General features: G+C 32.9%; 1 protein-coding gene across 6 annotated transcripts in view; it reads right to left on the reverse strand.

The window, feature by feature from the left end:
• Positions 1–21,638, reverse strand: part of LOC119671904 (homeotic protein ocelliless) — a 33,977-nt gene extending 12,339 nt beyond the window's left edge. Inside the window, exons 1-6 of one of the 6 annotated variants that reach the window (XM_038082764.1) lie at positions 21,568–21,638; positions 21,454–21,500; positions 15,661–15,915; positions 14,973–15,121; positions 6,419–6,656; positions 3,075–3,229 (exon numbers count right to left, since the gene is read on the reverse strand). In XM_038082764.1, coding sequence (XP_037938692.1) covers positions 3,075–3,229; positions 6,419–6,599 — 336 coding nt within the window. In that variant the 5' untranslated portion in view covers positions 6,600–6,656; positions 14,973–15,121; positions 15,661–15,915; positions 21,454–21,500; positions 21,568–21,638. Of the gene's footprint in view, positions 1–3,074; positions 3,230–6,418; positions 6,657–14,972; positions 15,368–15,488; positions 15,921–21,453; positions 21,501–21,567 lie in introns of those variants that run through there. The other 5 variants (XM_038082768.1, XM_038082762.1, XM_038082765.1 and 2 more) reach the window with 5 other exon arrangements.
• Positions 21,639–23,888: the final 2,250 nt, after the last annotated feature.

A 23,888-nucleotide genomic window follows, 5' to 3' on the forward strand; every position in this document is an offset into this window, starting at 1 on the left:
ATGATATCCCATCAACTCTGCACGGTATATTGATTATCCACGGTTATCCAATTCTTAGCGCCAGGCCAGCGGCGGCTGAACAGATTTAAATGTAATTCACTTGTAGTTATAATAAAATCTTTTTAAAATATTATCTTTTAATTAATCGTTATCATGCAGTAAAATTTATATTATGTTGAAGCTATTTGAGACAGTGCACTTAATCACTTTTACTCTTTCTTAACTCTAGTTATTTTCAAAACTCCTCTTTACGCCTTGACTAGATTATTGTTTATCACTTTATCAGACTAAGCAATAATTGACCTCAGATCTGCATACCTCCCCGAGGAGCCTGTAACCATTCTGAGATTTGATAACGCGGTGTTGGTAAGCCTGTCAGTATTTTTTGATGGGATAAATCTTGAAGTCCCTGAAGATGTCATTCGTCCTAATATACCATGGTACTTTGAAAAGTCTTTGCAGAGCGTGGCTTTGTGCAATTTCGAGCTGGCGAATAGTAGTGTTTGAAGCTTTGCTAAACGCTACACATCCATATAGAAGTGACGGACGAGTTATTTGGTTATATATCAATTTCATGTTCTTAGCATTAAGATTTTCATTTCTGAATTTATAAAGTACCAAACTAATAAATTTAAAATATTTTGTAAACAATAATGAAGTCATAAGTTGGTAACAGTTAATGAATTAAAAGATTCATTATTGTTAATGAGCGAAGACATTTGAAATTGAATCGAAGTACACACTTAAATTACTTTGCAAATTGCATACTTGTTGTTGTTGGATCTATTGCAGTTGTTGGATGGCTACTTGTCTTAAAAAGTTTATAAAGAACATTGACCGATTTGCCGCTCTCGAACGAAAATAGTTAGCAGACGAAATACAATATTCCAATAAAGAAAAATATATTTCTTGAAAAACAAATAGAAGAAGCATAGCATACGAAGGATACCATAAAGTGACAGCGGCTAGCTCGTCTGTGGGCATTGAATGAACGAATATTTTGAGTTGCACTCTCACTCCAGTCACAGGTAATCGATCGATTTCGACTGCTTGATTGCACTTAAGCAATGTCCTGTCCTATTCACGCGCTGGAACGTGTCGTTTTTCAGTTTGAGTTCAGTTCGTAGTGTTACGGTCGTATTGATTGCGATTGTTTCAACAAATTTAAAGAATTTTGTCCATGCGACAATTGGAATGGCTTCCCATTGCTTTTTAACATCCAAAGAACACGTTCATATCCAATTCCATGTTAACTATTGGTTTGAATTTTTATTGTTTCAATTGTTTCTTATACTTGCATTCATATTCAATGTCACGTCCTTAAATTACAAATTATCGATTTTCGCAAATTTCATTTCCATATCTTTTCTGCTTATTTCTAAATTTAAACTGATTCCTATATGCGTTCGAAGTAGATGTAGATGTGCATTTATGTGTCGGTTCAGTTGGTGCAGTTCAAATCAACTTCTTGGCGGCTGTGTTTACAGAAATCATTACAGCTAAAACCTAAAATACATCTATTATTATTTTGTTTTGCTTGTCATGTTCAATTGATGGACAAACTTAGTGATTCCAGGCATATTCTTACAGCGTTCAGTTGACATCTCAATTCACATTATTTTTCCATTTTATCTCTTTGAAATCAGTACTCTTAGTCACATGATACCTATATATGTATGCGGCAGGCAATAGTGCAAAAAGGACATTTTTTGCTTCAAGCTATATGCATTTTCACAGGACTGCGTTTTTTTCTTTATTTGCGAGTAGCTGTAGCTGATAATTTTGTATTGTTGCTCTTTTGCTGTTGAATAATTTGGCCAACGGCGAAAGGCAGTCAGTCATATGAGGCTAGAAAAATATTAAGGATACCGCTCGCTTCTGTTATTCGGAATAATTATGTCATTGTGGTGTGTTACATTTCGCTAAGAGCCAGGAACAATGCCAGGAAAAGCAAATAAAAATCTAAATAAATCACAGCAAACACACCTAAGTAAACAAGAATGATATTGCAGACAAATCTTACGCACATTGGCAACAACCAATTTAAGTAAAACAATAACAATAACAACGAAAACAGTAGTTGCCAGTATTTATTTGAAATTTCCCAATCCCTTTCGTTCTGGGTGCCCATCTCGTCCGGTACTTTCCTAAAATATTTTCATATCATGTTCAAAATTTGTCATCGAGTTGTGCAAACAAATCCGTTAATAGAGGGTAACTCGTCGTCTTTGCCATTTTGCTCTGTTGCCGAGTTCGTCAGAATGTTGCATTCATTTCAAGTTAGTTTGTGACACACCAGCAATGTTTGCTTAAGCAGCAGAGATATTTACCACTGCAGCCGTGTAAGCGCAGTAAGCAAGTTAAGTTGTTAACAGTTCCCGCCGCTAGCCAAAAGTGATAACGCGTAATCGCTTAGAAGCACACATGTCCATATGCTGTTGTCAACTTTGGAAGCAAACTTTGTTTGCACTTTGGATTTGAGGATTTTGCTATTATCCTAATTGTTGATAAATGTTCGCATTTAACAGCGCGAGGATAATTTCTTGGCAACATTACGGCTGTTTCTGTTACATTAGCAACTGTTTTTGCGCTTTAGAGACTATTGAGAAACTGAATCTACTGCAGGTTCAAATGACTGTTATCAGATTAAAAATTGTCTTGTCTGAATATTCAGAATAATTGTCTGAATAATCTGTACCCAATTTCATGTAAGTTATAAAGAAAAAATAATAATGGTGAATAAACAGTAAATAGCGGAATAGGATGAGTACAGTAACAAATTTTTTGAAACTAATTAGTAGTCTCTTATTACAGACATTTTATAATTTCAATTTTTTTGTTTTTTTTTTGCAACAAAACAATAGGTACCTAGAACGCATATCGCCAATAATAGTTACCGCCCCAAAAAGGCTTGCACCTGGGTATAGTACCCATATTGCCCTGAGGATGGTATATTCTTGACTACAGGTATAGCAGAAAAAATATCTAGTGGTTGCTGTTAAAGGTTGAAGGCTGAAGGCTTCAACTCTGAAGATTTCGAAAAAACTGTTTTTTGTTTTTTGGTTTTCCCTTACCTGTACTCTTGACTCTGGTAAATTGATTTTAAGTGCCACTTCTTCACGCATGAATATATCAGGATAGCGAGTTTTGCCAAAAAGTGCCTCAAGAACGTCCAGTTGTGCCCTCGTGAATGTAGTTCTTTCGCGCCGTTGTTTCCTGGTGTTCACACCTGCAATAATGGAATGATGTAAGTAACTATAAGCAATAATTTGTTGCCTAACAATGCAGTGAAATCGAATGTTATGATAATGGATTCATTTTATCTTATTTGAATACACAGCATTCATTGTCAATATGTGTAAATGATTTTAAGTTTGAAAAAATAATGACAAATATTAATAAAAGCCTTGAAATCATCTTTGTGTTTAATAAATATTCAAATTTAATAAAACAAAACTCACAAAAGTCAATGAATTATATTGAAGAATATTACAAATCTGAAATTAATTTTTTTTTTTTTTTTAATAAAACACACATTTTTATTTTTCGGGCAAATAAAAATTTTTTGTCATGGAAACGGTGAATTTTATACGTGACTGCTACATGCTCAGAGTTTCAGAAAGCTCAGAAATCGCTTTCTAGCTTCGAAGAATTTCACATCTCAAATTTCATCAGTTCAAAAATAATGTTTAAAAATGCGATCGCTATTAATATTCTGATTAAATTCCATTATTAATAAGATATGTAGTTAATTTTTTGATTTACTTTTAATAGTATATCTGGAGTAGAATCAACTATTTAAGTAAACATGTACAATTTAGTGCTAATTATTAGTATTATATTTTAATTTATGACAGTGTCGCCATACAATATTTACCAATAATTTTTAATGCATTAGGACTTTCACTAAGGGAGCAGAATATCCCAACAATAAGAATTCTCGCTTAGGAGGAAGATATTCTGCTTTTAGCAATTTTCGTTAAGGGAGCAATATATTGCTATCAGTTGAAATCGATCTTCAGACTTTAACTGACATCAATATTTTGCTCCCTTAGTGAAAACTACAAAAAGCGGAATATCTTGCTCCTAAGTGAGTATTCTACTAAAAGCGGAATATCTTGCTCCAAAGCGAGAACTCTTATTGTTTGGATTTTCTGCTTCCTTAGCGAAAGTCCTAATACATTGAAAATTATAATTAAATATTTTATGGCGACACTGTAATAAATTAAAATATTATACTAATAATTAGCACTAAATAGCACATGTTTATTTAAATAGTTTATTCTACTTCAGATATACTATAAAAAGTAAATCAAAAAATTAACTACATATCTTATTAATAATGAAATTTAATTAGAATATTAATAGTGATCACATTTTTGAACATTATTTTTGGACTGATATAGTTTGTGGTATGAAATTCTTCAAAGTTAGAAAGCGGAAATCCTACCACATTGAAAATTATAAGTAAATATTATATTAGATTAGTTTTGATGTTAGTACTTGTAATATATGCTTCAGTAATTTGACCTGTTGAAGTATCTCAGCAAATATAAAAAATTGTTTATTTTATAATAAGCAATGTCCTTAATTGTCAAAGAGTATTGTGATTGCGAGGAACGAAAATATTTTAACGAATTCTAAATCAAAATTATAATAATAGAAATATTAACGTAGATAATATAACATAGAAATCGTGTACATACTGAAAATACGTAACTTTACTATGAGTATAACAGTTCTCTTTTCGAATTCAACCCTGTTAAACATACGAATTCCTAGTCTTTTCAATTTTACCCTTGTCGTTATTTACTTATGTACTCAACCAGTCTTTGCCCGCGCAGCTATCATAATCTGCTGCCAATAGAGTCATCTAGACGTCAGGCTAGCTGGCTGATATTTGTACAAGAAGCGATTTCGGGTATATACTTTTCGTATGTACATATGAATTAAAAAATAATGCACATGGCGTATCCTTTGTGGTGTAGAAACAGTATAAACATAATCGTTGTTTATTGCAGTTCCTATTCTCCTGCCGTTTCTGCATAGATCTCGTGCTTCATTCAGTTTTGTTGCGGGGATTCGTGCGTAGTACGTGAAAGTTGAATATAGGTTTTTGTTAGTTTTACATAATACTCTATTCCAAAAAAAAAAAATTGTCAACTACGCTAATATCGCCAGTAGGGATGCTTGGCTCTTAGGTTTTAGTTTGTAACTACACACCCTTTGCTTTATTGAACCCACAGTCGTTGCCGCCGAATCCACATTCTTTGAATATTTTTTATTTAATACCCTTTGTTTTTGTTTTAAACAGAGAATCATTATTCTTGTTTTTTTTTTGTTTTGTTTAGGGTGTTTGTTTGGCATAAAAAATATGGAGGCACTGAGAAGTCATTTTTTATATCTACTTTATTTTGTTGAGAATTATAAAATAAACGGCAAAAGTTGCAGCTGTCGACGCAATGGTTGACATCAGATATTTACTTTCAGTGGTGATACATCAATTGGAATGGTCGAAAACTTGTTTCAATGAAGCCAACATCACAATAAACACCATCAAGTTTAAATAAACGCGTATTTACTGTACTGTATTTATATCGCTGAAAATAATCGGTACTGTAATTAGATTTAGCTCAGCGCCAACTTCACAAATCGTTTGTTTAGACACTTCATCAGCAAAGAGTATATTTAATAATCTTAAAACATTAAATTATCATTTAGAAATCTGTATAGAAACATTTTTAATATAAATGTTATTTTTTATACTCTGTTCATGTTAACATCATCTCTGTGAATCCATTATTTATTCAGACAATGTCATTGATAACGGACAATCTCTCAGCGCAAGAGACACAAGTGAAAATCGATTTGACATTTGGTTGATACAGTAGGGAATCCGCATACAAATGTTCGCAACTTCCACGGCAAAAATGTTTTTAATGATCGGCAACGAATATCCATCGTGAGTTCCAAGTGAACTCATTTGTCTTTGCATTCATTTCAATTCAGATATCAATGTTAAATCAATATTTTGTCCTCAATTTTAATAACATTTTATGGATCATTTTTGCTCGATAAGCATCCTTACGTACGCACGCGAGTCACGGCAAGGTTTAAAGGAATCGGCACTGCAGTGGCGATTTACTAGAATTCACATGTTACGTTTAGCAATGAGCTAAATTGTATATACCTTTATACAAATGCCTACTACTTATTTAATACTACTAAAATAATTAAAAAATAAGAGTGAAATAAAAATTAAATGCCGAGACAATGAATCAGATAATTTTACTTCGTTTTCTGAACTATTAAAACAAGTTACTCTCATTCTTAAATCAATTTGAATGCAGTAATTTGCTTTAAATTTCACTGCATTTCTTAAAAAAAATGTTTTAACCAAAATTGGTGCGATATTTACCCCACATACCTTGGGAGAACCCAACAGCTTCTAAACCGTGAGGTAATCCGAAGGGTCCGAGCGACGGCATAGGCATGCCCGGTGGTAACGGTCCATGTGGTACCGAATGATGTGGATGTGGACCTCCATAACTGTGTGGATGTGGTCCCAAATCTCCGGACTTCAGAAATCCGGCAGCCATCAAGGCTTCTGTAGAGTGAAGAGCCACTGTGATGTTTGTTGCTTACCGCTAGATATACTAAAAATAGAAACAGATAAGTTAAATAGTAACTGAATTATATATAATAATTATATTGAATTTCAGTGAAAAGTCCAATGTATATTTAAGCAAAAATCAATAACTCCCGTTACAAAAAGAGATAGTGTGTTCTAGGACGTAGCAGACCGATTGGATATTGTCAAAATATTGCTCAGTGCGAACGAAAGACAATGATTTTAAATTTCAGACAGATGCATTATTAATTTGCCTGTGCGAATAAGCATATAATTTGGGGTCGAGTGCTAAGTAGAGTATTTGGTTTCCTGAGAGTGCATTGAAATGCAATGAAACGTGAAAACGATATGGCACAACAAAACTAATTTCGAATGAATAAAGTAAGCCTGACACAAAATAACAATCCAAGGCAGAAACAAAAATTTTTGATCAAAATTGAGTTGAATTTTTAAACTAAATCGCTCTGGCAGTGTATGTGGTAGACCAAATATTATTGGCAACTGAAACCTAGGATACCTGAAGGTGTGGATGAGCTAACAAGAGAGTTTATCTGAAAATGAATGTGTGTATCTTTTGCTAGATTACAATTGTCACCAGCACAAAAGTACGTCTACCGCAGCACCTAATCCTGCAACTATGATAATTGAGTGCTAAAACTTTTCGGCATAAAATATCTACAAAGGAATATTTTTGCACATACAAAAAAGTGCAAACATTACTGTATGTATACTGTATGTGTATGTAAGAGCATACTAATTTTAAATACATACATACAATAAAATTTAATCCAAGGCACAGGATTAATTTTGAAAAATTTAAGTAGGTGCCTGTTTAATCCTGTCCTTTGCTAATGGAAAATAGAAAAGATCAAAGTATAACCGAAACTGAAGAGAAGCCCCGGCACGATTGTATATGAGTTACTCGTATTTTCATGTTAACCTAATTCGAGTTCCAAATATATTTCAATTTCCGTTGGTTCTAAAATAATGGTTGGTTCCAATGTAAAAAATGTATTGTGAAAACACAATTATTTTAGTTTATTGTTATAATATTTTAATTATTAAATTCGTTCAACATTGAACGTGATGTTTTCCTGTTTATGAAGTTTAATGCCATAACAGATATAATAAACAAGCATGAGAAGGTATCACATCATGATATTGCACATGTGAGAGTTACAGAACATAAGAGTTACGCATTTTCAGTACGGAAAGCCAAAAATATGATTCGTTAGAAATGGAACGCATCAACTGGGCAAAAATCAGAAGTGGTTGTTTCTGTGGATTTTCTCTTTCAGTAGAAGACATTTTTTTATATAAGTTTTTTCTTTTTATTTTAGTAAAATCGTTTTTCAATGTTTTTATCACGTACGATTTCATTAAAACTCAAATTTTTACTTTCAATATCTGCTTCCGCTGCTTCAACATTTGCAACGCATCCGAAGACACACAGTACACACAATGGTGATTAAACAGATTCGTTCATCATTACTCTCCACCTTACTTGTAGGTGCTCATAGCCTTAAGTGATTTCAATGAAACCAACCAGCCAACTTTGTTCTGAATATCAGTTTTTATTTACCGAAATGTTATTTCTGTTGGTTAATTTTTAGGGCACTTCACTTTATTTGGACTCTTTATTACAACTGCTAGGCTCTGCCCGCACTTTTTGTTATATTTCCAGTAGTGAAAACACCGTAATTACGGCCAAAATAATATTTTACTTACGGTAGCAGTGAAGGTAAACAGCCTTAGGAAAATAAACACACTCAATATCGAGTCGAACTCAAGTGCTTTCGAAATGCTAAAATTCAATAGATGGGAACTGCGTTGGATCTGTTGGAATGATCATTAAGAAATTTGAAATTCTCAAATTCCCAAATTAGCGAACATCATTAGACAACGTTAGGCAAACTTAGAATGAACAATGTATGCTGGTTAGTAGTACTTGGATTTGAAATAAAAATGGTAAAATAAAAACCTGTAGGAGTATTCCCATCAGCTGCATTAGCCAACAACAAAGTGACAGAATGACAGCTCCCAATGAAGGTTATTAGACTGAAGAACTTTTTCCAGCAAGTTTGCTCACAATTTGACGTTGGCTGATAAGCTGAATATCTGATATATTCAGATTTAAGATCATGTTTATTTCAAATTCATATATTTTTGATCTATGAATGCTTAACAGGTCTAATTCATGCCAATTATGTTGCTTAGAAAGTAAGCGTAGGGATACTAGTATCCCGTTCTTGACATAGTAAAATTACCTTGATCTAAGGACAAAGTTCTGTTGAAAAATACGTTCTATACGTTACGTTGAACCAAAATATTTTATTATTCATTTTTCAATGATTACATTTTAGCTTGCATAGTTAAATGAATTAATCATATAATCATACCGGAGAGATGTAATCCTATTAAGTGATTACTAAAAGTTCAGAGAACTTCCTACGAATAATGTGTGATACTCGTAATGATTATTCAAGCACAAATCTACACAATCAATTAATGGCTAACCAATTAATGCCTAATATTTGAACCTGACATTGGAGAACGTTGAAATCCCCACAATTCATGAAATATTGTAATTGCGAAGCATTCGGTAGCAAAAGGGAAGCTAATATTTCCTCATATCCATATTTTCTTTGTGCGTTGTTGGGTGACGCCGTTTAGTCAAGGAATTCAAAACCGCTCGTTTGTTTGTGAGTTCTTTTGGTCTTAGTATAGAACACGGCTATACGACTACACAACTACACAACTGCACAACTGCACAAATGCACAAATGCACAGCTACACATGCGCGTAGTAGTCGTCTAATGAAAATGATTATTAAGATTAGTTTGAAAGGATGAATATTTCTGGAATTGACATTAATGACATTTTCATTACGTTACACTAGAGTACGTTTTACATTGAGAAACTAATTAAAACTACAACAAAACTGAAACAAGTTCTAAACGCGTATTAATGTGTAATGTGTAATTCTAGGCCACGTTATTCAGTTAATAGTCTTAAACTTGTCAAATCTTCACACTTTTTTGATTTTTGGCACGAACGTTAATTAAACTTCAAGCTGAGTTTAAAATTTTTTATAATTACAATATTATTATATTGTGAAGTGCATGGAAGATGGAAGAACGATATGCGTTTGAGGGACATGAGGGGCGATGCTGCAAAATGAAACAAAAATGAAAAGTCACATGAAAGCAAATCAGAAAATCCAAATACTTCACACCCAAGTAAACAAGTTTCTAACTGGCATTTTCTGCATCAGCTTGCTTTTGCATGCCAGCTTTGACTTTACCTTCAGTCTTCGTTTAATGGCCAAAGTTGTTTTAAAAAAAAGTTGTTGTGGACTTATAATTGCTTGCCGAGGAGCATTTGGAGGGACATAATTGTGACGACTATTCCACTTGCGATTACGGTTACATTTCCTTAATCCCAACGTTAAGTCGCAATCACAACCGCTATGGAAACATGGTGGCATGTTGTCTCCTAACTTATCATTCCATCGTGTGTCGCATTGTTATTAAAATGTTAAAATATTAAAATAGAAATACAATTTTACAACTATTAAAAACGCCGAATTAAACGCCAAAGTGAATTTCAATCAAGAGAAAACGCTCCAAGACATGTGCCTTTCCAATAAAAATATAATACACATGCAGAAGCCTCCACATACCATAAGTAAGTAAATTAGAAAATGTGGTAGTGACTGAATTGACGAGTTGACTCTAGCTGACTAAGTGGCTGAGTGGCTGAGTGGCTGGATGGCTGAGTGACTACTGCACTACCGTTCTGCAAATGCTTACACGACAAGATAACCTGCTGTTAAACTGCTCCTAAGTTTATTGAGATACATTAGTCTCCATATCTTTTTTTTTACATGAGAATACAATTTTCCAATGGTACGACGGCTCATTTGAGGCAGCCGAGCTGTTTCTTCTTTAATGCAGGTCTGATTCCAGTAGCGCACAACAAGTGGAATGGGAAAAAATTTTAAAATATCATTAATTATGAATGAAGTAACCACTGACATATATTAATGTATAGTAAGAAATATATAGTGGAATTGGTAATATACCAATACGTCAAAAAATCGTTTTTTATTTATTGGTGGGAAAAATATTTTGCCCTATTTTTTTGTTTTTATCCTTTATGTGGAAGACAAACAATGTCAAAACAAATCATTGAAATGTCAAAGCTTATATATTCGCAGAACACTCCACGCATTTTGATACAAATATATACCCTATATATATACTATACTGTGCTTTGCCTCCTTCTGGCTTTCCTCCAAAAGCAATAAATTTTTTCCAAATTAATAATAAAATTACGCTCGGAAGATCAATAAAAAATAATCTATTTTTATTAATGAATTTATTTATTAAAATGAAGAAATTTTTTGTTTATCTAATTAGTTTTCTGGCTGCGCCGTGTTTGTGCGCTGAAGTGGCTCAGTAATTGGCATTACATTACTGTGATTATTTTGGTTGTTTTGAAATTGACAGCACTAGCGTTACGTCATCCATTTCATCTATTTGAGTAAAAAAAATATCTTCTTTGTGTCCGATCTTGATAGCTGCGTATACTTTGAATGATCATTTCTATTTAAATGGCTTTGTCAACTTAAAAAAGGTGCGCTCCTATCAGTGCTCGCGTCAAGGTGTACAAAAGAAAAATATAATTAAAGTTATTGAAAATACGAAATACGAAATACGGAATACGGAATACGAAATTTCAGTCACTCACGCGCCTATCTAATGGTTTCGACCAGTATCTCGTCGAAAAACGAACATAGGAGACAGTTTCGAATACAATAGCAACTTCAAGCGGAGTCCCAAAGTATTTTGATTGACTTGAGATTTCGAACTGATTCAGAATAGATGAAAATAGATGAAAACGTGAGTGGTGGTTAAGTGTGATCGATACACCAACTGGCAGGCATGTGTGATTGTTCTTAAGGTTGATTCAGTTTTTCAGCTCAGCTCAGTGACTTAGATTTGTGGTTCGCGTACTACCTCAGATAAGGTATCGATATTTCTACATTTTTTCTTATTTTATTTTTACTCCAATTTATGTGTTTACCTTTGAGCAGAAACTACGCACATGACTTATTAATCAAAATTTTTAAAATTGAATGAATGAATTTCTATTAAGGTTTTTTTTCTGCTTTATTTGTACCAACAAATTTTGTAATGGAACCACATCAATTGTGTGGGAGGCTCGATTTTTGAAGTGTATGGATATTCAATTTATTTTAAGTATAACACCTTTTTCATATTTTTAATTTCCCTTATTGGCTTTTTTGGTGTTGTGGTGTTAAGTTTAAAATAGATTTGGAACTGCAACTCAAGCATTGGCGACGCATGACATGTGCTTGACTGATAAATCTCAATTTGAATCTGAATTTGTAGTAATTGCAAGTGCTTATCTATTATATGTTCAAAAATATTTCAAATGTTAATTTTCAATAATGATTTCATTTAGTTAATTTGAATTCAAGTTATTCTTAAAATCATCACCACTACGGCTTTCTCTAGTCTGTCTATTCTTCTTGCTGCTGCGTCCGTTTAGAGTCAATTTTAACTTTATCGGACAAACATTAAAATGCAGACCGGTTTCTTCTTTTTGTTATGTTTTTGAAAATATTGATTAGGAAACCCCCTCTCTAAATCATATACCTCTGAATTTCCCGCACACTTAAATATATTCAATATGCAAATTTCTTCGGTCTTTTTTACCCGCTTACCGTCGTCTCCAGTCAACAATTATTAAAATATACTAAAAATTTGTATCGAAATGCTAAACAAAGTGATACACGCATTAAAAGCGTTTCTTCGACTAAAAGCAACAGAAACCAAAACATCAACAAGAATATCTTTCGAAATATAATTTATAACTTCCATTAGGAATCTAACGTTCACAGCGCATATAAATGTTAGCATTTGCTTACTAAATTTGTGGTTAGAAAAAGAGTAGAAGCTGCTCTCAGAATGTGTGAATAATGAACCGTATTATGCTTTTGTGACTTGGGTTTGGTTGACTTTCGTGAAACTTGAAAGATCCAAGTTTGAATATTTACTCTTAGCCATGTTGCACATCGAGGAGTAAGTTTTTGCATTGTCTTAAGGAATTGAAAGCATTGAATTATTTTTTATTATTATTTATTGTAACTATAAAAATGTGTAAGTTCGAATATGAGGAAAGAAAGCAACCATGGAAAGTATACAAATTAATTTATTGGTTTCCTTTGGTGGGAGTTTCTGTACTTAAGCAACACACATATATGTACATATTTATACGACCATATATGGGTCATATCATAAAGCGCGTATGTTGGAAATCTGTTAGCACAGAAATATTTTATAATTAAACATTTCAAGTTATAAATCATAACAAAATTTATTGTATTACAAAATCGATAAATAAATTTTGACGTATTTATCACTAACTCACTCTAAGCACAACGCTTCTCTTATAGATCCAGCTGATCGATACCTTTATTATTAACTTTATTATTGTTATTATTATTATTACTGCGACCGTCAGGTCTATTGTGCCCCCTTCTGGGTTTTGAGTAGGTCTCTGAGCCCTGTTGTGTCAATAAAAAGTAGTATATAATCTAGTTTACAAAGTTTTATTGCCTCTTCCGTGAGAATATACATTCGCAGAAGCCTATTCCGTATGTGCAATAGCGCAGGACATTCTAACAACACACGTGTGACCGACTCCTCATTCTCTTCGCAGAACCTACAGTTTACATCCGTAAGTATACTCAGTCTTGTATCTATACCTTTACCATTTTTGCCTAATATTTCAATAGTTGTGTTATTATTATATATTTATGTTTATGTCGTAGGCAAGAGATGATGTTGAAAATGAAGATCATGAAAAATCGTTCTTGCCATAAGTATTTCCAGAAAAATATTACATATACCCTCCTAACATACAACTCGAATATTATTTTACTGCTCTGAAATCATTTCAATTTCACAAAAATTGAACCCGTTTAAGATTTTGAGCATTATGATACAATATCATCATATAAAGAAGGTCAATTTGGGAAATTCTGGAAATCTCTTCCGTATTTCGAAAAAGCGTAAAGAAACTTGTTAATGCGCTATACAATATAGATCGCAAATAATTAACTCTTCAATTTACCTGCGATAATTTTGCGAGAATTCTGCAGAAAGAACATATCTCAATTTCAATATAACTTCATTGCAAGTGCAAAGGAAATTGAAGCTTTAGTAACATTTTATGTTGCTAGTTTCAAATTTTGCAAAAAATGGGAGTGAGAAGAGATGTTAATTTAACGTCGGAACGCCCATATTTACATTTACCTTTATTTTTCATGCGAAGTCTTGGGACAAGGATGGTATTTCTATAAAAAGGATCCTTTAATGATAGAAATCATTTTAAGGACGAGCTTATATTGTCTGAGTTCAAAACTTGTTAAAAGTATTTGTTATTATTGTATCTATCAATATTATTGTATCAATATCTGTATAAAAATAGGAAAATAAGAAGGAACTTGGCCAGGTCAACGATTAATATAAACAAATTATAATTAGCCATCTAATTACAAAATTATCCCAATCGTTGTAAGTAAAGATATTTTTTTTTTCATATAATTAATTACAAAATATAAGATGTTATAACTTAGATAAGGTACTATTATAATTGCGTTATGCCAAGTGAATCAAATGTGAGAATAGTTTAAATCAGGACTGTCCAGACCAGTGCAGGCCGCAGGCAAATACAAATTACTAGCCAGGTTGGAGAGCCGCAGAAATAAATACGTACGTCCATTTATTGCCATACGAAAAATATTTTATTTTTAGTAAAATGACTTACGGCTGGATACGAATTTTTTTATCAGTTATACAAAGAAATATATACTAAAGTTTTCACCAATTAAGAAAATTAACGTTAAGTGTAATAAATTATTTAAAAAATTTTAATTCATTTATTTGCGATACCACAAAGAAAAAATACTGTGATGTTACTAATATATAACAAAGAAAAATTTGCCTTATTGTGGTAGATTAGAAACATGTCGCGGGCCGCACAAATATAAGCCGTTGGCCGCATGACAACCGCGGGCCGTGCTTTGGACAGCCCTAGGTTAAATGTATCATTGAGAGTTGAAGGCAATGTCTGAAGACAACTGGTACCAGATAATATACACAAACTCAATATCCGACGGGTGTTTTCTTGTTTATCGTGACAATAGTAACACACAAAAAGTATACTGGCCCATACTCACGTAAGGAATATTTTTATTATTTAATAACTAGGCAAGGATTTAATTTAAAGGACTAAGTTATTGACTCACCAATTCCAATTGCTTGATAGCTTTTCTTCCAAAGCAGCAAATTTTCTGATAGTTGGATGTATTGCGTTGAGTGCGTAACTGAACTTGTTGCTGGATATCCGTAGCAATAATTTGGGCTCGTAAATTATTCGCTTTGGGCGCAAATTAAGCTATTTAAAAAAAAATAGTCTACACATCAATCTTTTAAAAAATTTTAAAACTATAGCAAGAAAACTGCTAAATCAAGTGCAAAAAGTTAAAGTTAGGTAAAAACTAAATCAGGTATTCCAAAAGAGCTGGTATTGAAGTGTTAGTCGATATTAATTTGCTGTATTTTTTTTAAATAATTTAACTTTTGTTGTTGTTTATTGAAATATTTGACTTAAAATTCACTGAACTTGTGACAAAACTTTAATATTGCATTTCTACAAAATTTATCTATTAGGTCTGCGACATTTATTGCATCATAATGAACACTTTTTATTAAAAATTGATTAAAAATTATTGATTTTAAAAATTATGTATAGTATTAATTACCGCGGGAAAAATAATAATTATTTCAATAATTAAAATTTTCCAAATTTCTTTTGAAATATTGTGGATGCGACGGCGACGACGCTTAAAAACGCGAACGATTGACAACACAAACACTATGAACCCGAACTAATGAACGTTGATTTGAAACTGATCAATGCAGCCCGAGAAATACCTTTTGTGACGGTACAGTGATGAACTCGTTTCTGCGCAAGAGTTTGTATATATTTCCAAATTAGCTTGAAGGTGTGTGTGTGCGAGTGAGGTAGATATATGTTGCATACTACAGTATATGCAGAGAAGAGCGATAGGTATTAGTTCTCAGCAAAGCATAAAGTACGTATAAAGAACAGGGAGCGCAATATTTCGCACTCCTTTTACATGTTTCTATTTCATTTGATGTGTTGTTTCATTTACACGAGAACAGTCACTGTGCTGAAAAAAAGGGATGAAAGCATAATAAATAAATATTTTTTATATGTAGGAAGAATGAAATTTCTTCCTTTTATTTTCTTTCGAATTTTTACTCTTGATTTGTGCACAACAAAAATATTGTTTGCAGATGTAAATACATATGAAATATACTAAGAGGATGTTTATGGCACTACATAAACCACACCTCCTCTAAATTTAAATACTAAATGATATAAATGTACGGCAAGCGCGTTGAGTATGGCAACGAAGTGTATTTATGATATCTACAACATGTCTGCTACATAAATTCATTCTCAGTACACTTAAGAAAAACCTCTGCACCAGTTTTCGTACACTGCTGCCCATTTCACCACTCCTAAACTAATCAACCTGCCTCATCCTAATTCTCTACCGTACAAGCATAATGCGGACCTATATGTATGTAAAAGCCATTATGATATGCAAGTTTTTATATAAATTAATGCTTAACATGCAATACGAGTACATTTAGGACACAATGCTATTATAATGGCGTATCCAACGTAGGGGTAGGTGAGTTTTCGCCTCTGGTTCCGTACAGGACTATGAAAATTTAATAAATATATTTCAGAATACCTGTAAATTCTGCAATTGTGGCCTAATTGAGCTGAAATTTTTAACTAAGCTCTCGGTTTTCAGGAGGCTTTTGTTTTGTTTTAAAGGCGCCACATAACTTTTACATTTTTTCACAATTGCTTAACTTAGATACACGGACCAAAAATAAAACTCGTTCTTAGAGAAGTTTACTTAAAACTTAGCTTCAACTATACAATACTCCTGAGCGATATTTACTCAATAAACTATCAGTTCATACTGCGTAAATTGGAGAGTTATCCGACATGAAGATTCGTCCAGATAAGTACACAATAATACATAAAAAAGTATTGTAGGAACAAAAAATAGGAAAAGTACAAACGACCTGACCACAAGTACACGTTTTTGATGTTTGGTGGATGTGGGATGGCAGTATTTACAGTTAGCTTCATAAAGGACACCCGACGACTCTTCTGATTTGGGCATAGTTTTTTTTCCTATTTACGTTAGTTCTCTGCATTTTCACTATTTTTCTTTTATATCGTAATACCGAATTGCGACTTTTCAGTTTTTTAATCATTTTATTCAACTTTACGCATCCGTGTAATTACACAATTTTTGTTTTGTTTAAATTCATCAACATTTTTATATGCAAAACTGGATAATAAATATCTAACCGAAGAACATTGAAAGTTTCAACTAAGCAATAACTAAACTCAGATCTGCACACCTTCCTGAAGAGCCTGTAACCAATTTCAGACTAAGCAATAACTAACCTTATATCTGCATACCTCCCCGAAGAGCCTGTAACCATTCTTATATTCGATAACTCGGTGTTGGTAAGCTTGTTAGTTTTCGTAAAAAATTTCAGGGCTCTATCCTCTATGAATTTCTAGATCGGATGAATCTTGAGGTCTCTGAGGATGTTATTTGTTCTAATGTAGTATGGTACCTTGAAAAGTCTTCTCAGAGCCTGACTTTGTGCAATTTCTAGCTGGCAAATAGTAGTGTTTGAGGCCTTGGTGATCGCTACACATCCATACAGAAACTATTGAAGCTATTAAATTCTAAGTTCCATTTATTGTATATAGGTCAGTTAATTAAAACATCTACTAAAGGCGCAATACTCTAGATAATAGTCTTACAGTTTACATCGATACGTAAGCATCGAAAATAATTTTAAGTGACCAGTAAGTTTATCAAAAAAAAAATTAATAAGCTGTGGATGATCAAATTTCTTCTCTCTATTACAGTTCAAAAGCTTGGTAACATTAACTGAAGTGTGCTAACAGCAACCAGTTTAGTATGACAGATTGCAGGAAAGAAGTACGAGTAAGTATGAGAACTACGTCCCTTTTGATCCTTTATTACTATTTCAACATTCTGGAGTGCAAACTTGCTTAATTTCTGTTATCACTTTTCGAACAGTGATAAATGGTTTGAACTAGTATTGATTTAGGTACCTCAAATCCTGGAAATATATTGATGTATTATATTATTTTTTACAGAGAGAAGAGAAATGGCGTTACGATCATAATTGGCACGCGGGACACCAAATCGTTTTCTTTTTTAATTGCATCGAAGGATATAACTTGAGATATGATTACTGAAAAGTGGGGTTGTATTGTTCATCAGTTTGTAGAAATTGACGTACTCGGGATTGGTTGAATGCAGCACACAATATATTTCATGACATTAATCAGAACGAGCCTACTAAAGAAATAAATTCACTGTGCTTTTGATTATCATAACAGAAATATAGGGAATAGAAGAAGAAGATATTGAAAATACGTAAATTGAAATCAGCTCTGATGGACTATAAATTAAAAAGTATATACCAGTCTAAAAATCCGATTTAATGATTTATTCTACTTTAAAAGTGGTGCTGAGAAAATAAAAGAGAATTTTTAAGCTTCTCGAAAGTTTTTTGAGAAATATAAACGTTAGAACCTTTTAGCGATGGCCGTCTGCCAGCGAGTAGTTGAACTTGTTTCTTTGTTCTTGAGTAATCTGAATATAACTTTGGCCGATATTTTGTCTGTTCAAGGAAATAAAGTCTGCAAATGGATGATCGTGGTTGGCAATATCATATCAAACAACTATCTGAGTCTATCCATGTATTTGAATAATTGTATGGATAATGGATTATATGTTTAACAACGAATTTTATTTATTCATTGAAAAAAATGTTTTATGTTATTAGTAAATACCTATTTCGTAATAATATTCTAAGATAGCAATGAATGTTAAAAGAAAATTTTGAAAAGTTTTATCACTTAATTTTTGTAATGCTAATTCCCGCATCATTAATTTGTATAACTTTTAGCACAGGTACGAGAAATTCTATTTCTATTTATTAACTTATTGTTACGAGGATTTAAAAGGCGCAAAGATGTAGAATATATTGGCACCACGCTTCTCTACAAGTGCTGCTGTTTCCAGTTAATTTCATTTAAATAAAATCTTTTAATAATCAACTAAAGCAGAGTGTTCGTACTAATATAGAAAAGAAAAATAAGGATAATCACTCTCTTTTATCCTGCTATCGACAATGATATGAGCTGCTGAACACCATGATGATAATTATTATGATGGCTTTAGGCCAGAGAATTAGGCTCATCGTAACATTTATAATGATATGATTCCGGGCGAAGAGTGCAGCAAAGGTACGCATTTACTCTGCCAACAGTGGCACTTTTCAGACATTCGAGTATCATAAGCGATGTACTTACTGATGCTAGAATCGAAGAGATTACTGCTTGTATCTGCATTTCTTTGTTTCCTTTGTTTTATAAGTCCTTTATTATTTAAAACAATGAACATGATTAAGGCCGTTACTCTGCAAACCGCAGAGGTGCAGAAAGCAAACCCGTGCGACATGAAAGAAATGCGGTTAATCCTTTCGCTGTTCTTGCCTGAGAGATTGTTTCATGCAAATTTGTATGCAAACTTCCATGTTACGACAAAACTACCTGTTTGAAAATCAATGCGAATTTCCACTTTTCTCATTCCTAGTAATCAAGTAGGTCGACAATGGATTTTAAAGGATATTGTACTGAAATTGTAGTTGTTCTATCTTGCACATTTGATCCCTTCATGTACGTCCTTGGTTTGTTTAAACAGCCCTACCGAAGTATCTGAAGAACACGAAATGTTTAAAAGTATGAAAGTTTTTTCCGGCATAGAGATAAGTATTTGTAAAGATAAAAGATGCGCGTGTGACTAAATCTCTGGACAACATCTTGCGGTCACACGTTCAAACATACTAGCAACGTCGTTTCCAAACTATACAAAAACAAACATGCAATGACCTGGCGATGGTTGCTTATCCCAGTCGACTACTAGGCAACTGTCTATTTGCAAATGAACAAGGTTAATACTATTCTGTTTAATTTCCTAGAATTGCTTAAATTTAATACATCAAGTCAAAAATTCTGAACCAGCCACAAACTATAATTCAGTCCAATGCTCCATTTGCACTTCATTTCCAAAAAAAATATCTAATTTTTATGTTGGTGCGTGAATGGTTGTTTAGGTTTCGAATCGCAGCATTTCGTTAATATTAGAAAAACAATTACTGAATTCCTCTAGCAAAAAAATCTTAGATTTATGTGATAATATATCCTGTAATAAAAGTCAAGGACGTGCATATGTGCACAAAACAATCCTCTTTTTAACTTAGGATTTAAGACCATTAACGATGTGCCATTGGTGGTCACCAAAGCGCAACTTCTCGTGCCAAATATTAAAAAGATTTAAAGAGTTTGACTATCACTGATATATCCGCTTTTTTTAATTCATTATAGTTCATATAGGGATTCTATCATTATATATTTTACGCTTAGTATATACGTATGATTATAGTGTCCTATTTTTATTACATATTTTATATATATTGCATGTGATTTCTAGAATATGGAGTACGGACAAACTTTATAGAAGGAAATTTTGTTTTGTAAAGCACCTCCAATACAAGGAGTGTTCTAGAAATATTGCGTATGAACATGAAGTTGATGCTTTAAAATGCAACCCTGATAATATCAACTCTTTTTACTACTAATATATTAAAATGTTATTTCAAGTGCTTTTGAAAATGAAAGGAAACTGGTATTCCGCTGTGGTTCAACTTTTTTTTATTTATAAATAGTACGCCATCTTAAATTAAATAAAGTTTGTGGAGCTTAGACGATATCAATCGTGATCTTCTGAGCTTAATTGATGGAACCCAACTTAGAAGAAAGATTTTGGTGCAAGAAGAAGTTTTCGTTTCTGTTGCCCTTAACGAAAGACTCACTAGTTTAGGCATATATAAGGCAGTATTTGAATGCTTTTACTAAAGCTTTCTACGGAAATTCATATATGTTGACAAAAAGAAGAATTAATATCAAATTTCGGAGAACAAAGTGCAATCAAAACCGGGAATTGTAAAAATTTAAAAGGTCCTAAAACGGTGAAGATTATGGTAATGAGAAAAGTTGATCACTGATTGGCCACCTTGGAAATGGAAGCCAATCCTACAACATTGCTGGAATATTGTTTCGACAAAGCAATGTACGTACACCTTGTAGTGGTTACGGTTAAAATTGACAAATTGAGTTTTAAATTGTGTGACCATCCAACTTGCTATCAAATATGGCTTCAAGTAACTATTTTTTGTTTCTGAAGTTGAAAGTCTGTCTCAAAGTGCAGAAACTGTTGCCAAATGAAGAGGTGATTTCTATAGTATATTAATATTTTGCAATGTGCAGTTCGAAGGGGTTGAAGAATTGCTAGAATTCTTGGGAAGAGTAAAACGAGTTGTACGACACAAAATTTTATTAATTAAAAATTTGATCGTTACAACGCCGTGGGTATAGCTTCCTACAAAACACAACACGGCTTCCTAACACACAACAAGTAACACTTATATAAAACTATTGAAAACATCTGTAACAAAAAAATGTGTGAATTAATAATTAAAATATTTAACAAACTAACTCACCGCAATCTATTGCCGCCATTAATATAACTTTTGCACTTGACAAAATTCTGAAATTGTATGAAGATTATTGGTTAGTGCGTAATCAATTTTTGAATAAAACAATAAAACATATACCTTGAGCTATCGTTGGGTGTTCGGTTTTGCTGGAACTTTATTGAAAAATAAAATTATTTTAAAATAATTTTAAAATAATTTTCTAATTAATAGAATTAAATACACACGTTCACCGGCAAACGACATCAAAACAAAATAATGATAAAGAGACCTGTCAAACGAAGAAAGCTTTGTGCAGAAAAGGTGTAGAAGTGGATCGCAACTCAGACAAAAACCACTTCTAAATTGCAATAGGTATTCAAAGAAATGCAAATTCGCCGTGAAACTAGACTTTCGCTCTGTGCGCTACAGAAAAGGAGCTTTAATGTTGGGTCAACAAACTTTAACGTTTTTACAGCTGACACCGTTGACCATGGACGGGATAAAAAGAGCGTTCACCAAGAAGAAGCTCTCTTGTTTTTGTTCAGACTCCTGGTTCTGGCTTCAGCTGCAGCTAAATTTCCTTGACTAAGACGACGGTGTCAACAGTGAAATTTTGTAGTTTCTCAAACATAGTGAAATATTTTGTAAGTAAAAATTATTTTAAATTAAATTAAACTAATTAAATTATTAAATTTGTTAATATCCAAATTTTAAAATTTGTATTAATAAATTGTGAGAGCTTAATAATTGAATTTTACAAGTGGATGTAAAGCAAAATAAAGAGTACGTATAAATTAAATGTTGTACATAATTATTGATTTGTTAATAAAATAAATCTTAACAATTTCTTTTCTAATGAACAAATAAATTAAAAGAGAAAAATAAATTAAAAATTGTATTTCACTAAACGCAAACAGATACTTAAACAGATACAAAATTGGTAAAGCACATCTTATACTAACTTTTCCTGAACGGTGCAAATTTAACAGAGGGAATCCAACTCAACGGCAAGAGTGAGAGATATAGGTATACAAGATTCAGGGCGTCAACAGTATCTGAATCTAGGTTGCAAGGGGTATAACACACGTAGCTTTAACAGTCACGTGTGTCTATACCATAGTGTCGGAAGCGAAAGGTAGCTTTAACAGTAACCTAACGTCTCCGGCCCCTGGACCCCTTAACAGTGAACAGGGAAGGGCGTGTTATCTGCGACCTATAACGCAACACACGTAGTTTTAACAGTCACGTGTGTCTGTGTTATATTGTGTCGGCTGTCTGCCGTGGTAGTATTTGCAACAACGTATATCTCCAACTCAGTTCATCATCGACTTAATCTCGTGTCGGTCAGCTAGTTTCGGTTCAGGTGTTAGGAGCAATCAGAAGTGACTGGGTCGCACCAAATAAATTTCTTGTGTGTACCTTGGCGACGGCTGAGTTCCACCCCAGCTTTATACGAACCACAAGAAAGGTTCATTACAGAGTTAAGAAGGGATTATAACAAAAAATCAAGAACAATAAAATATGTAAACAGTTTTTTTTCAATGTTGGACGCAAAACTTTTCCAAAATTGCCGCACTTGCTTTGAATAGTATTAAGCATATTGTTTCCGCCAACTCGTCCTTTTCTTGACGAAGTAAATCGATATTGGAATGAAAGGCTAAAAACAAATCGTGGAAGCAAAAAATGATTGTGTTAATTCGTTTCAGCGATTTTCACTCTGTATTTTCCCCTGCAAATTTGAAAGTATCAAAAGTTTTTATGTTCGGATTTGTCACGAGCGATTACAATACCATCTTGGAGTGGGCACTCTATTGACTTTGCTTTCATTGATGTTCTTAAAATTCAGTTCTTGAATCAATAAAAATTGACAGCTACCATCTTCCACCAATTGTAGAGGAAATCATTTAGCAATCGAGTCCTTGTAAAAGTTTGCTTCATTTGTGGTTAATTTTTTCGTTTGTTCTAAATTTTCTCTGATTAAGTTTGCTCCATTTACTCAAAATTTATATAAAATTATCGACAAGAGCTTCTTCGAAAAAACTGCAATGAAATGGAAAAGTAACAATTTTCAGTTAATAGAATATAACGACGCAGAATTGTGCATATAAATTCAGGCCATTTCCGACTATGGTGAAATTTTGAAATATTCCAAGAATTTAATCCGATCAATTTAGTCTGTGACCTTGTCATCCGACACAATAGGTGGGATTAAGACAAACGTACACATGCACAAGGCATAAAATATAAAAGTTAGAATATAAAGACATCATCCACGATAACTGCAACTGCATGTAGTAAGTCCGCCACTTTATTCCTCTAATATCATAAAAAGCTTAATTTAATTATATTATTTAGTTTAACTTTGTAAGGACACAGAAGTGCTTGGCATAAAACTCCTACAAGAGGTATATAGATAAATGCTTAATTAATTTTACAGAATAACCTTTAAAAATGCTTTG

Source organism: Teleopsis dalmanni, chromosome 1, assembly GCF_002237135.1.
Source record: "Teleopsis dalmanni isolate 2A chromosome 1, ASM223713v2, whole genome shotgun sequence".
NCBI lineage: Eukaryota > Metazoa > Arthropoda > Insecta > Diptera > Diopsidae > Teleopsis > Teleopsis dalmanni.